At 52.9% G+C, this 15,558-nt stretch overlaps 1 protein-coding gene across 2 annotated transcripts in view; it reads right to left on the bottom strand.

The window, feature by feature from the left end:
* Positions 1 to 658: 658 nt before the first annotated feature.
* Positions 659 to 15,558, bottom strand: part of MAP2K3 (mitogen-activated protein kinase kinase 3) — a 33,133-nt gene continuing 18,233 nt past the window's right edge. For both annotated transcript variants that reach the window (XM_051778441.1, XM_051778449.1), the window contains exons 2-13: positions 15,337 to 15,369; positions 14,882 to 14,951; positions 13,024 to 13,072; positions 9,972 to 10,085; positions 9,372 to 9,491; positions 8,785 to 8,901; positions 8,592 to 8,643; positions 7,666 to 7,793; positions 6,963 to 7,040; positions 4,700 to 4,839; positions 3,941 to 3,986; positions 659 to 3,476 (exon numbers count right to left, since the gene is read on the bottom strand). In XM_051778441.1, coding sequence (XP_051634401.1) covers positions 3,393 to 3,476; positions 3,941 to 3,986; positions 4,700 to 4,839; positions 6,963 to 7,040; positions 7,666 to 7,793; positions 8,592 to 8,643; positions 8,785 to 8,901; positions 9,372 to 9,491; positions 9,972 to 10,085; positions 13,024 to 13,072; positions 14,882 to 14,951; positions 15,337 to 15,369 — 1,031 coding nt within the window. In that variant the 3' untranslated portion in view covers positions 659 to 3,392. The remainder of the gene's footprint in view (positions 3,477 to 3,940; positions 3,987 to 4,699; positions 4,840 to 6,962; positions 7,041 to 7,665; positions 7,794 to 8,591; positions 8,644 to 8,784; positions 8,902 to 9,371; positions 9,492 to 9,971; positions 10,086 to 13,023; positions 13,073 to 14,881; positions 14,952 to 15,336; positions 15,370 to 15,558) is intronic.

Here is a 15,558-nt window from a genome sequence, read left to right as displayed (position 1 = left end):
GGACGATACCCCGGACCCCCCCCGGTCACGCACCTCCGAGGGAGGACTGGGGGTGCTAAGGAGGGGTGAGGGGTGTCACAGCGGGTTGAGATGGGAAGGGGGGACCCTGCCGCGTCCCGCCGCCGGCGGAGGCTCATCCCGCCCGCTCCCGGCTCATCCCGCCGGTCCGGGCGCTGCCTCCCCCTCGCGGCCGCGGGCAGCGCGTGCTGCCCTGAGACCCCCACCCTGGAGTTCTCCCCCACTGTCCTGTTCAGGAACCCACTCCCCGGCCCCCTCCCACCCTCCTTCCCAGCCCGGCGCGGAGGGAGCAGGGCCCCGGGTATCCCCTGGCAGCACTCCCGGAATAGGATGCTCGCGGGGGGGTATCACTCCTGGGATGAGGCTTTGGGGGGTCCCGGGTTGAACAACCCCCAGATTGGGACCAGCATCACCCCACAACAAGAAGAGAAAGTACAAGGGTAGCAGGATCCCTCCCCAGGCTGCCACCCCTGAATCCCTTGGGGGCTGTTCTGGGAATCCTGGGATCTAGGGGTCCCAGCTTGTACAACTCCCAAATCAGGACCCCCGGCCAAGCTCCCCCCCCCAACATCCTCAGGCTGCTCAGGAGCCTGAACAGCCCAAGGCTGATGCTCAAAAAGTAACAAGAGGTGCCAAGAAGCAGGCTTGAGGATGAATTTTATTGAAAACAAGGACTGGAGTTGAGGGGTACAGACCATTCCCAGAAGTACAAGGGGAGTGGGGCTTCTGATGAAAGCAAAAATCCTCGCCCACCTTAAAGCCAAGCTGATTCCCCCACAGGGAACTGCCAGGGCAGAGGGAACAACACAGGACAGGGAAGTGCAGAGGTGAAGACGGATATGGGATTAGGACAGGTAAGATCCCTGTCAAATGAAGCAGAGCAGATGGCACTCAGAGGTGATGTTTGCCTCTTTGGCAATGCCTCATTTCATCCACAGGACCCCAAGCCCACCCCAGAGGCATCTCCCCCCTGTTTGAAAGGGCAGTTGCTCCCTTTTCCCAAAATACAGAAATCAGGACTTTCTCCAGGAGGAGAAATGCAGGGGGGAGAAAAAAAAAAAAAAAAGACATGCAAAAACCCCCACCATTCCCCAAAGCACCAAAAAAAGGGGTGAGATAAAGGAAGGGTGAGAGGGGTCAAAACAAGGAAGGAAGGGGGGAAAAAAAAATAAAAGCTCAACATCAAAACAAAAAGTAATCCAAAGTAACCAACTATGAAAAAAAATACAATTGTACATCTCAGCAGCAAAGCCTTCAAACCGAGCGGGTACAGGTGAGCATCGGGTGGTTTGCAGAGCAGGATGAGGAGGAGGGAGACATGAACATCAATCACTTCCTTATTTTCCATCCAGGTGGGCTGGGGGTCAAGATTGAACCAAAGCTGAACAGGGTTTGTGCAGCTCCACCTGGGCTGGTTTTCTCAGGGTTTGTTGACTCAGGGAAGGGGATCAGAGGGATGACAGGGGGGAAAGAGCTGCTGCCTGGTGCCCCAGCATGGGGACATGAAGGACTGAAAACCATCTGCCCCAAAGCAGCTTTCCTGGGAGCAGCTGGCAGGGATAGATGGTGTGGAGCACCCCAGTTCCCAGGCAGAGGGTCCCCAGTGCCACTTCAAACCCTGGGCCGCAGGAGGTGGGAGCAATGAATTTAAGGGGACATAATCCTTCATTGGAGGGGGGACCCTGAACGCTGGAAATGCACCCTGAAATCCAGACCTCCAGGGCTTGAATTTCAGGATTAACGTTTTTAAAAGATTCAGTTAAAAAATAGATGTCTTTCTTAAAAAAAAAAAAGAAAAAAAGAAAAAATCTTAGGACAGGGTGTTTTCTAGTGACCCCTTCCCCACCTGCCCAAATGCAGCCAGAAAAATGTTATCCATTCCACCAAATCTGCTGGCCACACAGATATTCACACATTCATCATTGATTTAAAAATATATATAATATATATATATAGCGCACACATACACACACACAAATATATATTAGAAAAGAAAAAAAATCCTTCTGAAAAACTCAATTATTAAAAAAAAAACCCACCAAAATCCACAGCTGGTGCATTTATCTGTGATCATGTACAGTAGAAGCCAGAAATCCCTCCTTGCTCCCGTGGCTCCTTCGGGCTGGGAGCGTGGGGAAACACATCAGGTTTTCACAGTGGATTTGTCAGGAGAGAAGGAACTGCTCCTCCCTCCTCCCACACAGAAGGGCTTTAATCTATAGCAAGTTAGATTAAAACTAGGAAACATGTTACAAAGTCCATTATATATAGACATCAAATGTACAACTGGCGGCAGCCCCGGGCGAGTCACTGGGGTTTGGCTCCCACTGACACCTGGGCAGCTGGAGGGGTTGGAGGCAGTTTGGGACACGAGGAGTGTGAGTTCAGCCTCCAAAACAAGTGGGTGTCACAGTGCGAGGGTCTTACATCAGCTCCAGGTTGGAAGGGAGATGGAGCAGCGTCTTCTCCAGGAGCCAGGGGAGGTGGTGGCAGCCAGGGCTGTGGAAGGTGATGCCCAGGGCAGGGATGTCTCCTCCGAGCCAAGGGCTGGAGGGAGACAGGCAGCACCAAGGACCTGCTGTCTCTCCATCACCTTGTGCCCACGAGGGAAGGGAGTGCTGGATGAAGTCCCGTGGGCAGGAGTGGGAACAGCGTGGGCTGCAGCGTGTGCCAAAGTGGGCTCATGAAAAAATGCCCTTTTTCTCCCCCCACAAGGGAGCAGCAAATCAATTGAGGGAGGGGGATGCCTGACTTGATGCTGCCTCAAAGGGTCATTAAGGTGTAGAGCCAGGCATCAAAACAGCCTCTGGTGTGAAAAGCAGCACACCCAGGGAGTCCCACAGCCCCTTAAAAGGCTGTGTAGGTCCTGGGAACAAAGAGCCAGGCACAAAAGGAAGGCGAGCGAGACCAGACTCCAAGGAAGGGACTTTGGGCAGGCAGGAGTGGTGCAAGCACAGCAGCATTGCTTCTCTCTGCCTTCCCCAGGCAGCAAAGAAACACAACCCCCTGCACTGTGCACAGGCTGCTGGGGAGGGGAGATGCCCTCTGGCATCCTCTGCCTGCTCAGGGACCACGGGCACAGTCCTGTCCCCGGGAGGGATATGCTGGCATCAGCAGGGAGCTCCTGAGCCTTCTGTCCCCACGGCTTAGCTGGAAAGGTGTTGGCTTCAAAAGGCTCATCCTGGGGGATTTCACAAGGCAAAGAGAAAAAGAGATTGCAAGGCCAGATGGGGCCAGAGGTGCCCCCATGCTGGGGAGGCTGGGGAGGTGCAATGTGTGCAAACCACCATCAACTCGAGTCCTCGTTCGCTCTTCTGCGGGGGAGCCGGGACGGAGGGGCTGCAGGAAGCCGGGGGCTGTGCTCCTGTTGGGAGTTAGGAGTCTTCCCCCAGGATCTCTGTCACAAAGGAGGCCATGTCAGTCTCTTTGGTGTCGTGCAAGGTAAAGAATGGGTGTTCCTGCCAACGAGACCAAAGACAACATCAGCTGACGCCCAAGGACAGACAAGCCCAAGCGCAGACCCCGGGGGATGTCACACAGCTGGGGAGGTGCTGGGGGTGGGCACCAACCTCCTCCCCAGGTTCCCATGGACAACATCCTTCAGCTCAAAGATGAACTTTGGCATTTCTAGGTTCAACCCCAGCGGGACGCCCCATCTTGGCAGCTGTACTATCCCACTTTGAGGTCTAAACTCTCCAAGAACAGACAGGACAGAGGGAGATAACACCTAATAAACCCTGACCTTAACACCCGTGAAATCAACACACCCTTCCACCTTAGACATGCTACACCCATCCTGTTCTATGCATGAAAAAATCACCCACTCATCCTGTTGTCCCATTTCCCTAGAACCTGCTGGACCATTGATTTGACTTTCGAAATGCTTTGGAATAAAGACCAGCAGAAACAGCTCCACACTTACCATAAGTTCTAAATAGTTCATTCGCTCAGCTGGGTTCTTCCTTAAGCTGGAAGAAAAAACAATGGGAGAGAAAGGCTGTAGGATCTTCTTCTTTTGCTGCACGTGGTCTGTCACAGGGGATCTCCCCTTCCCAACCAACATGACATGTTTCTTGTGGGCTGCACCCATCCCCTCTCCCTCCTTGGCCGAGCAGGTTTGAACCACCAGCAGAGCAGCCAGGCAGGTGACTGGGAAAGGACAACTCAGTGTTTTGCCATGAAAAGCACAAGCCAAGCAGCTCTTCAGCCTGCCCCACACAGACCAGAACAACTGGGGAGGAGAGGTGGTTTCCCACCACCCACAGGGGGGGCTCACCACTGCCTGGCACCTCCAAGCAGCACACAGGGAGCAGGGGACACCCTGAGGGGAACAGCTTCCCACAAAACCACAAACCAGCTTTCACCCAGAGGCTGCCAGGGGTTTGTTCTGGTTTCATTGCCACTTGGCCAGAAAACACCAAAATTTCAGCTGCAGCAACAGCAAAAGGGGAAGGGAAACGTCTGTGCCTTCCAGCCAGCCCCGGTGAGTCAGGCTGAGAGCAAAACCAGTTTGGGCAGCACTTCCTGCCATGCCAAGCACCAGCCCTGGTATGGCAAGGTGGGGAAAAAGAGGTTCCAAAAGGATGTCAAACCCAGCCCCATGCTTCACTCCAACCCCTATGGATCAAGGCTCCTCACCAGCCAGGCTGGGAGAAGCCACCAGTCCCTGCTGGGGACTCACCACTGCGCCGTGAAGTCCACGAACTCCTTGGAGAAGCGGTCAGCAGGCAGCTGGGGAGAGGGCTCCTCCACCACCTGCTTGAGCTGCTGGAAAGGGGTCCCCCAGGACTCATACGGGAAGCGGAGAATGGCCAGTTCAATCTGAGGATGGAGACAGGGAAACCTGAGACACCGGGACAAGCACAACCCCGCACAGCCCACCTGCCTCAGCCAGCTCAGAGTCAAAGGCAAACCCTCTTTCCTTACAAACCATTTTCAATTTGGGTCATACCACTTTTTTCTTCCCTTTTTTCTTTTTTTTTAAAATAAAAAGACTCAAGAGGCCAAAAATACTTCCTTTTGAGGTTGGCTCAGCATATTAATGCATTTACAGGAAGCCACCACAGATATGTAAAATGGGATTATTTAAAAAGATAATCACAGCACACATTTTCTGCACTTGGCATCCAAAGTGCTTTGCTGGCCCTGAGGCAGCCTCTGGGCCTCAGGCTAGTACTGTATGAGCTAAACACACAAAAAATCCACAAACCCAAGAAAAATGAAGTGTTAGAACATCATTTATCATGATCTTTGCCAAAACCACCTCGATTATTGGGTCCTTCCTACAAGTCACCTCTGCTCCACAACCATTCAAGCAGGAAATAGCCCATCACATCTCTTGGGCAGTTCTCTTCATGCCAAGATCAGTTCCCATCTCAAAAGGGGAAACAGAACCTCCAGACCTGCCTGGTAGGGTGAGACAGGATGGGAGGAATAACAAACCTGAAAGGACAGAGTGGGACAGAGCCTGATGCCCTCACCTGCCTCTGGCTGAGGTCAGGGGAGCTCAGCTCCTGCTGCTGGAAAACTGAATGAAGACACCTTCCAGTGAAGGCCTGGACTAGCCCTGCAACTCAATGGCCCAAAACCTGTCCAGTCTGAAATCAATCCAATTCCTTCAGAAACAATATTAAAAAAAAATAATATAGGAAGCCAACCCAGAAGGAAGACATGAGAGGGAATCAAACAGGTCAGGGTTCCAACTCAGCTGCAGCCTGGCTGGCTTTCAGCAAGGTCCCCTCTCCCTTCCAGCTTTGGAAAGGTTTGGATATTCCATCGTTAACAGTCTCCCATCCCACAGCTTCCTGCAGCTGATTATATTTCCAGCCCAGCTCTGCACTGGCAAGGGGACACCAAGGAGAGGGGCTTGGCTTTGGCACTCTGGACAAGACTGGCTGGGGAAGAGGGAATATTTGCCAAGAGATCTCTGCAGCACAGGGATGCAGCACCCAAAACAAAAGGCCCTGGCTAAGAGGGCACAGGAAAAATTCCTGAAAACAATCTACCCACAAAGAGAGAGACAGTCTCCTGGAAAGCAAGAGCCCTGTTCCTCGGGCAGCATCCCTTCGAGCCAACAGCTGGGATTTCCTTTGTCCTCTGGCGCCAGAGGATCTCAGCTGCCTTCTGCAAGATCCATTTCTTGCAGGAGGTGGATAAACCATTCTGAGCAGCTGCGATTTTGGAACTGAAAGTATTTCCCCTTCCTCTTGGCTGTTCTGAGCTACCCCACCGGCAGGATTTGCTGCAAACCCCACACACAGCAGCTCTCACTGCAGCAGAGCTCATCCTGATCCCCCTGCAAGGCTCTGGTCATGTGGGAGAGGGGTGAAGCAGGAAGGCTGTGCCCCAGCTACAGCAAACCCTGCTCCACTGACCACCTCTCCAGCCAGCACACAGGGAACTGCAAAGCCCTTAAAAGGTAGACTTTTGGATGCCCAACTAAGCCCACAGTCGTCCATATATTGTCTCCTGGGAGCCTGACCCCACATCCACACAGCTCAGAGCTAAGTGGAGCTTTTCAGAGCTGGCATTGTACACAAGTAACTCTGTGGAACCAGGCAGAGGGGTACAAGGGAACCACTTGGGAATAACACCCCAGAATTCATCAGGAAGAAGCAAGAAGGGAGAGCAGGACAGAAGATGGATGATTTTGCCAAGTTTGCCAGTTGACTTGGAAAGAGCCACAGCAGTGGTGGCAACACTGGCAGCAGACCCCAGCTCTGAGCTACCTGCCCTGGGGTGAGGTACCCTGTGTGCACAGGGCAGCCTCCCACCCAGTGCTCTGAGTGTTTAATCTCGAGCCCTGAGCTATCACACTCAGATTTAGCCCTGTTTGGTGTGTCCCCACCCAGCTGCCACTGCTCACAGCAGGGGTACAGCCCCACCAGCCCAAACCCCATCCCAACCCCAGGGCTGCAGGGGCAGGTCCCAGCCCTTGGTGTTACCATTGTGATCCCAAGGCTCCAGACATCTGACTTCACGTTGTAGCCCTTCTGGTTGAGCTCTGGGTTTATTCTTTCTGGCTGTAAGAGCAAAATAGAAGATGTTACAACTCCATCTCATCTTCCCCAAGCGCAAACCCCGCAGAGCAAATCTCTGGCTCCAAAATACAGGTTGGGTGGATTTCCCTGGCACACATCCCCACGGAAGCAGGGTCTGAGGTTAAATGTGGCACTGATGGAAGACATGTCTAGCTCCACACAACTCATATCAACTCTCCCTCTTCTCAGGAGAGTGAGACTTGTACTACCCCTGCAGCACAATCCTGCCCCAGGAGCACACACTACCCACATAGATGCCACAGATGGCAAAGGGAAATTCATACTGACTTGAGGATGAAATGAAACAATCCTGCCAAGGAAAGCCTCAGCATTTTCTATCCAACAAGGAGCAGCCCTTTCAACCACCACCAGCCAGTCTTTTATCCTTCTGCAAATGGAAGGTGGCAGAGGAAGAGCCCACTGAGGGATTAACATGCAGAGCAGGGCTTACAAGGAGGGTAATCCCATCCTTGGAGTGCTCTGCTGAGTCAGGGAGAGCAGAGCACTCTCAAGTGCTTTTCACCTCAGGATGGAGGTGAACCAAGACTGATTTCTAAGCAGTAGCCTCTTCGAGTCAAGGCTGAAGACTGCACAGGATTGCACTTACAGCCATGTAAGGTTTGCACCCAGCATCCATGGTCTTTGCAACCGAGTCCACCAAGTAGCCACTGATCCCAAAGTCGCACATTTTCACATGTCCCTCCTTGTTGATCAGCACGTTGGAAGGCTTCACGTCTAAGAGAAAATGCAAGAGGGCAAATTGGGTCTTTGCAGGGGTATTGAGGAGTCTGAGACAAGATGGACAACTCCCTGCTGACCTAGGAGGGGAATCAGACCAGCTCTAACACAGGGGAACCGAGGCAAAACCCCACCAGTTTTATTTAATAAAAGTTGTTCACAGGTAAACTATAACCACGTCCTCCAGGAAGAATAAACCTCTTCTCTAAAAAGACTGAAATTCAACATGGAGGAGGTAATCCCCAGCTCCTTAGGAATGATTTATGTGCCCAGCACAGCCTTAAAAGCCCCATTCTACCAAATTCTCAGGACAGTTTGTCCCATGCATATCATGATCTGTTCACAGCTACACAAGGGTCTATATACCAGGATGAACAGCAGGACCTGGGTGTTATAATTACCATCTGTGATTTTAGAAGGTCTCTTTCAGCCCTCACCTTGCTATAACTACCCAGTCAGGAGGAGATGGGGATTTTGTGCCTCCAAGGCACCTCGGTACTCCCAGAGAGAGAGATGCCCATAAAAATGTAGTGAGGAATTCAGTTATTACATTCAACCCTTCATCTGGAAAGGAGGAAGAGAATGACATCCTGCAAGCAGAGGCTTGAGAGATGCATCTCAGGAACAAGTCTTGGGCATCTAGATCTATCCACCACGGTCCTAATAAGTACCAGCACACCCCACTTTAGGCATCCCAGATGGACACACCACCTATCTCCTGGAAAGGAATCTTCCCATAGCTTATTTCAAGGTTAGATCTCCAGCCACATCCTACTAACCCCATCCAGCACTTACCTCTATGGATTACAGAGAGTTTACTGTGCAGGTGCTCCAGAGCTCGTACAATCTGGGGACAAACAGTGAAAAGGCATTCATTAGTCACACACAGCACCAGCTTCCCACTGCAAACACACCACAGGCCTCAACAGAGCTCTGCAACCGGCTCAAGGGATGCACAAACCCACATAAGAACACGAGAGGCACTCACAGACACAGCCATTTTCCCCAAAATGTCTTCAGGGATGGTTTTCTTCTTCTCCAGTACTTTCTTGTAAAATTTATCTAGGGAGGTGTCCATGAGTTCCATGCAGATCCACACATCGCCCTGCAGATGGAGAGAAAGCAGCTGAGAGGGAATTCCCTGGAAGTCTGTGGGAGCTGAAGAGAGTGGTGGGGATGGATGGACAAAGGGACACTGCCCTTTTCACACAGGGCAAACCAAAGTCCCTGCTGTGCAGCTGCCGCTGGCCACACCATCAGCACATGGGCTCTGCACTAGACAGCAATGGGGACAGATGTCCAGGTGCCACCAAAGCTACCTGTGGTGGCCTCCCTTTGAGGGTCTGCCCCAAAGTCAGTCCAGGCTGTGGACAACATGCTCAGGCATCTGCCATGGAAGTGAGGAATGAGCTCAGGTCAACGCTGCCCGAAGAAGGGAATCCTTTGACATTGAGCCATGGCAGCACCTCAAACAGCCCTGCTGGGCTGAAGAGCACAGAGGTGTTTTGGCACAGTCTGATGCCTTCAGCACAATTACAGCCCCAGGTGCCCCCCAGGCATCCACCAGCTCAGTACCTCACGGAAGAGGGCTCCGTAGAAGGTGACTGTGTAGAAACAGTCAACTGTCCTCATGGAGATATCCAAGTCCATCAGTAACCTCTTCTGCTCCTGAGTGTTCACAGTGGCTCGAATCCTCTGAGACAAATATAAGAAAACAAGGGTTTGGTGTAGGTGTGATAACACCATCATTCCTCAGTCTGACTCACAGATCTGCAGTTCAGGGCAAGCATTTGATGCTTATTTTGCAGCCAGTAGCACCCAGGAGATGTCCAGATTCCCTCTGCCAGACAGAACCTTAATGAATGCCAAACCCTTGGCAAGCTCTGCAGTGGATGCAGGACCAGGCCAGCAGCCAGGACAGGCACTCTGACATCCAAACCTTGCGCTGCAGGCACCAAGCCTGGATTTCAAAGCCTGATATCAACCCCACAGTGCCCCACAGCTGGTATCAGCACAGACCTGTCACCAGACAAACCACACCAGGAATACCAGAGGCTGCCAAACCCCGGTAAGCCTGTCCCCATTTTGCCACAACCAGTGAAGCTCAGCAGTTTCTCTGCTCCCTTGGAGCTGCACATCCTGATCTCCATCCCCTCAGAAGGCAGCTGTCCTCACCTTCACAGCCATGATGGTGCCGCTCTGCGCGTGCCGCACTTTCTCCACCACGCCATAGGCACCACGGCCCAGCTCTGAAATGGCCACCAGGTCATCAGCCTCCACTTCAAAGTTCTTTAGAGAGAGAGAGAGAAAAAAAAAATAAAATCAGGTACGAGCACACTTAACAAGGACATCAGCAGAGATCCCACACTTTCAGCTCACTCATACAGAGCATTTCCAAACAATGGTACCTACGGGACTCCACCCGCTCCTGTATGTACCAGAGGCACCACACTTAGAGAACATGGGTGTATTTTTGGCTCTGTTGAATCAGAGCCCAAACCCTCTCACCCCCCAATACTCATCAGGGCTCATTTAATTCCCCCTCTGCAGCTGGAGAGCAGGGACTTTCATCCCTTATGCCAGGGCACGCTGCCACTGGAAAGGGCACCAACCTTTGGTGCCTCTGCCTGCTCAGGATTACCCACACAAGGGTATTTCTGCGGCTGCTGAACTACTTGCAGGATTTTAACAGCTCCTGGGCCAACATGGGCAGCAGTCAGGAGTCTCCACCACAGCTCCAAATCCCTGTGTGCAGCTGGGGATCCCTCACCTGTCCACACATCCCAAAAATCATTGGTCACAAATACACCTGTATGTCTAACAACACCTGGGCAAAGCCTCTGTCAGATGGAATGCTGCACACAGTGACTAAACTCCTCATTATTGGGGAGTTTCAATGGGTTTTACCTGCTTTTGATACTTTCTCCCACCACCAGAAAGCAAGGTAAAACATGAGTTAGCACCAATGATGGAGCTCAGGCAAGCACAACTACAGTAAGTCTTGCTTAAAACTGGAAAAAACCCACAGCCAGTGCTCAGCCCAGTGAATGCCCAACACATCAGGGTGCCAGCAAGCTCCTGCACAACCCACAAACAAGTTTCCCTAAAGACACGTTCCCCTGTAATTGCTGGCTCTGCTGGGCAGGGCACGAACCGAGTGAGACACGGGCTATTTTTAGATGCTGCGTTCATCGCTCCTCATAAGTCACAGGCCTCCTTTTAGCCAGGCTTTATCCAGCCTCCAGTTTTCCTCCGGTCTCAGGGAACAAAAATAATACCAGGATGCCAAATTGCCCCAGTAGCCACAAAGGCAGCGAGGGTGGGAAACAAGCACGGCACAGCGCCGGATGCTGTGCCTGCGAGCTACGCCCAGAGCAGGGAGAGAGGAAACAGCCTCTGGTGCTGAGGAGCCAAGCTGGGACATGTGGCTGCCGGGCTCCTGGCCAGCAAACTCCCCTCGGCACTGGCCACAGCACAGCCAGCAGCCACCAGCTCCAAGGGACCTTCCTGCCAGTCCCAGCTCTGCCGATCGAGCCAGATGTGGCTGGCGAGGCAGGAGCAAGGGAGGGCTGTGCCTGAGCTCAGCACTGAGCTATGCACTGCCCAGCACAGGAAGGTGCCGGCCCTTTCCTGGGCAGGACAGTGGATCCTGAAACAAGGAGAGCAGGGTTAAGGGGGACATGTCTGCCCTCCCGCCCCGGGCAGCTGGCAGAGGAGCAGGGCAGGTTCACAGTGCCTGCGGGGGCCTCCAGGAAGGGTCTGGTGGTGCTTTGCTGGACACGTGTTCTGCAGTTGTTCCAGGTTATTGTGTTGTGCTTTTCCTGGCATTTGCCCTAAGGCTTCCCCAGAAGTTGGCGGTTCCCAGCACACTCCAGGAACCAGCATTGCCCTGCCCAGAAACAAGAGGTGATGGATTGCAACAACGGAGCCAGCGCTTCCCTCCCGGGACAATGGGATGCACGGCATGGCCTGCACAGATCTGATGGACCCGAGGTCATCATCCATCCCCATGGCCTAAAGCTGCCCTTCTGCCCAGGTCCTCTTCTCCACCATGTCACTCCAAAACATCAGGACCAGACCCTTCCTGCAAACACTGGAGCAGGCAAGGAAGTGACTCCAGTGAGTTTTCCCTAAGCTGCAGCACTGTCCCCTTGCACACACCATGTCCAGGCTGTCACAGAGAGCATCTCTCCCCAAGCTATTAAAATGCATGACACAATGGCCAGAAAACAGCACAGGCAGCAGAATCATTCCCTGGATGCAGCCAAAGCTTCCCCTCCTCTCCCCTAACCCTAAAACCTTGCACTGGGGCCAAGGGACCCAGATCCCACCAGCCAAGCCACCTCCCAGCCTGGAAGGGACTGGATGTAGGGCTGATCCCATGCAGAGTATTTTTAACTCACTTGCAAACAGCTTCTGCAGCCCCAGGAGAGCCCATAACAAGAGAATGAAATAAAAGAGAGACAGTGGCTATTTCTAGCAGTGTTTTTCATTAGGTCACTAGGAAAGGCTTTGGAGAGATGGAGAGAAGCTTTGTGCCCAGCTTCTCCTGGGCCTCAGGGAGAAGCACAGACCTGTGGGTATGTGGGACACAGGAACTTTGTTTGGGGCAGTCTGTGGGCATGGTGAGGCCACCCTGATTTAGGGCAGATGGGCTGGGTCATCACAGAATGGTTTAGATTGGAAGGGACCTTAAAAGTCATCCAGTTCCAACCCCTCTGCCATGGGCAGGGACATCTTCCACTAGACCACATTGCTCCAAGCCCTGTCCAACCTGGCCTTGGACACTTCCAGGGATGAGGCATGCACAACTTCTCTCCACCCATTCAGTGGGTGATGGGACTGTCAAGGGACCGCTGTGATCTCCCACTATGGACAAACTGCCCACCTGGCCTCTGATGGCACTGCCCACAGGCAAGAGAGACCAGTCAGCAAGTGCACGGGCTCAGGGACAAGCCATCCTGCAGGTAGGGTGACCAATTCAACTCCCCAGCAGTCACTGCTCTAAATACACACAGACACCCCATCACTCCACAGAGAAGAGGTCCTGCTGTGGGATGTCTTATCCCTGCAAAGCTGCACCAGAAGGGCACCATCCACCTCACAGGGTGCTCTGGAATCTCAAAACCTGACCTGACAGGATGTCAGGCACGATCCACAGAGCCTTTTATGCACAGGGCAAACAACACTGGAAGCAAGTAAAAAAGAAAACCCCACTGACACGTACTTTATCTCCGATGGTAATGAACGTCCTGGAGTCCAAGTTCCTTGGGGGCCTGCAAGAAAAGAGAGAGAGTCAGGAGAGAACCCAGCTTCACTAACCCTCTTGGCCAGAGCCAGGTTTCACATTCCTTCGAGCACTTTCAGCTGCTGCTTTCCCCTGTACCTTGTCGTGGGTTCAAACCAGCCCCCTCCAAACGCTCACAAAGGCTTTAATCGTGCCAGTAACACCTCAGCTCACACCCACGAGGCACTCACTGCACACAGGCAGCCAGAACCCCGGGGAGTCAGCCAGGTGAGACAGGCACATCAAAGCAACAGGCTACAAAACCATCCCTGCTCAGGAGACAAGCCTGAGGAACCGAGACCGCCGGGATGAGCCGTTTCTGTGGCAGAGCAGCTCAGCTGTCATGTTTTGACAGGCAGGTGTCGTAACAGGACAGCCACGTAGCCCGAAACACACACCGAGGGAGCAACAGGTAATTCCTCACCCGTGAGTCATTTGTGTGCACTCGCTGCCTGTTCCAGGCAGGCAGGGCAGGCAGTACTTTGGTGTCACGCTTTGCACAACACCAGGCAGGCGAAAGTCACCCTTTATGGCTTCTTTCCTCATTGCTGCCCATTTCCCATTGCGGGCAGCACGGTACTTTTAGAGCCATCCTAGGAGTGCTGTCCCTCTTGCTTCACTTCTCTGCTGCCCCCATCCCCTGGGACCTTCTAAGAGCAGAGATTGCCCAACTCTCAATTCCCATCAGAGCACGAAGCAACCTCCAGCTTCAAGGAAGTACTTCAGGCTCGAAGCAAAAGCCTTGCACTGCGCAAATATTTGCACTGCAGCTTGAAAAGCACAGAGAAAAGGAGTCGTGGACAGCTTGCACCAGCCCCTGGGCATGCAAACGCCCTGCAGACTCCAACGTGAGGCCTTCTCCAGGGGAAATTCAATCACTGGCAGGAGCGGAGACAGATGTGCCCGTGGGGGAAGGAGGTGGCTGTTACATGTGAGGCTGCACAGCCTTAATTAATGGGGGAGTTCCCCTGCCTCCCCCTCCAGCTGATCTGCCCTCTCTACCTGGGGTTTTCAGCAGCGATATTTCCCTTTCTGGGATTTCACTGCTCTCCTGGAGCTGGGAGAGTTCTCTAGAACAGGAGCAAACAAGGCTCAGCAGTGGAGACACAGCCTGAAGTGTTTTGGAAGAGCACCATGGAGGAGGAATTTTAGCTGTCTGCTCTTTGTCAAACCAAGCGCTGCTGCCCTGGGCTCTCCCCCACGGCACAACAAGCATCAGCAGCACGAAGCAAACAGGGCAGGGAGAAATTCCAGTGCCCTGAGATACTGCTGGGCACCAGCACCAAGCAGCACAACCGTGTAAGATGTCTGTGTCCTCCTCACGCCAGGGCAAGGAGCTGCAAACAACCCAAACTAACCCCCATACTCATGCCATGCAAAGCATTCCCCAATCCTCGCCCCCCTACTCGTGCCATGGTCCAGCTGTCACCACCTCTTCTCTTCCCCTGCACTAAAAACCTTCCCCTCTTCTTCCCTTGGGCAGATTCGCTCTCTCCACCACACCTTTGCCCTTTGGCATTGGCACAGCCATGGCAGAAAGATTAAGGAGAGCTTCCCTGCTGTCTCCAAGCCTTTCAACCATTTCAAATCAGAACAGGCACCTCCCAGAGAGACACGAGTTGTGCATGTGCCTGCACACATGTGTGCATAGGTGTGCAATTCCTTCTCATCACTCACGAGCCAGAGCTTAAGAGAAAAGAATAACTGTGCTGGTTTTGTGAAATCTTCACAGGCCATTCCTCTTGAGAAAATGCCAAATCCAGCTCTGGAGAACATCTTTAGGCAGCAGGATACTTACGTTGTGTTGGCAACGGGTTGTTTGATGGGGACACATGTTATCCTCAGATCTGGTTTCTTCCTGCCTTTCACTGGAAGAGAAGATACACAAATGAGCAACTGGATCTTTGCTTTTTTTCCCCTTCGAGCATCCTGCTCCCTACAGCCACCAGGCAGGGAATGCAGGGTTTGGACCCCCTCACCACAGTGAGCAAAGTGACAAGATCACAGTCCTCACAACCCTTTGCCCAAAATTTCAGGCAAGAGCCAGAAGCACAAGTGGGTCTCAATGTCACTGTCAAGGATTTGCCTGCACAAATATCCAGGGGTGCACTGACAGAGACCATTTTCCAGGTCTTGCAGCCAAGCACTGTATCCCAAAAGTGCTCTTTACCTTCATGGCCATTAACAGTCCCCTCTCTTTGGAGATTTAAACCTTTTTCCGGGTTAAAGCTGTGATTTCTGCCAGGCACTTACCTGGTTTGTGTGGCTCCAAGGATCCTTTGGAACCTGAAAGAGAGAAAGGAGACACCAGTTCAGCCTTCACACTCCAGCCCAGCCGGGCAGCAGCCACATATCCCTCATGGCCCATGCAGGGCCCCAGGAGAGGGAGGCAGCTGGGCTTCGGGAGCCCAGCCAAACCTGGCCCCATCCCCGTTTCTCCAGCCACAAGAGGTCCCCATGCCATTAGGGATGTGC

The sequence above is a fragment of the Manacus candei genome, unplaced genomic scaffold (assembly GCF_025592945.1).
Source record: "Manacus candei isolate 608988 ecotype Guabito, Panama unplaced genomic scaffold, ASM2559294v1 h1tg000002l, whole genome shotgun sequence".
NCBI lineage: Eukaryota > Metazoa > Chordata > Aves > Passeriformes > Pipridae > Manacus > Manacus candei.
This window is presented reverse-complemented; position numbering and strand designations above follow the sequence as displayed.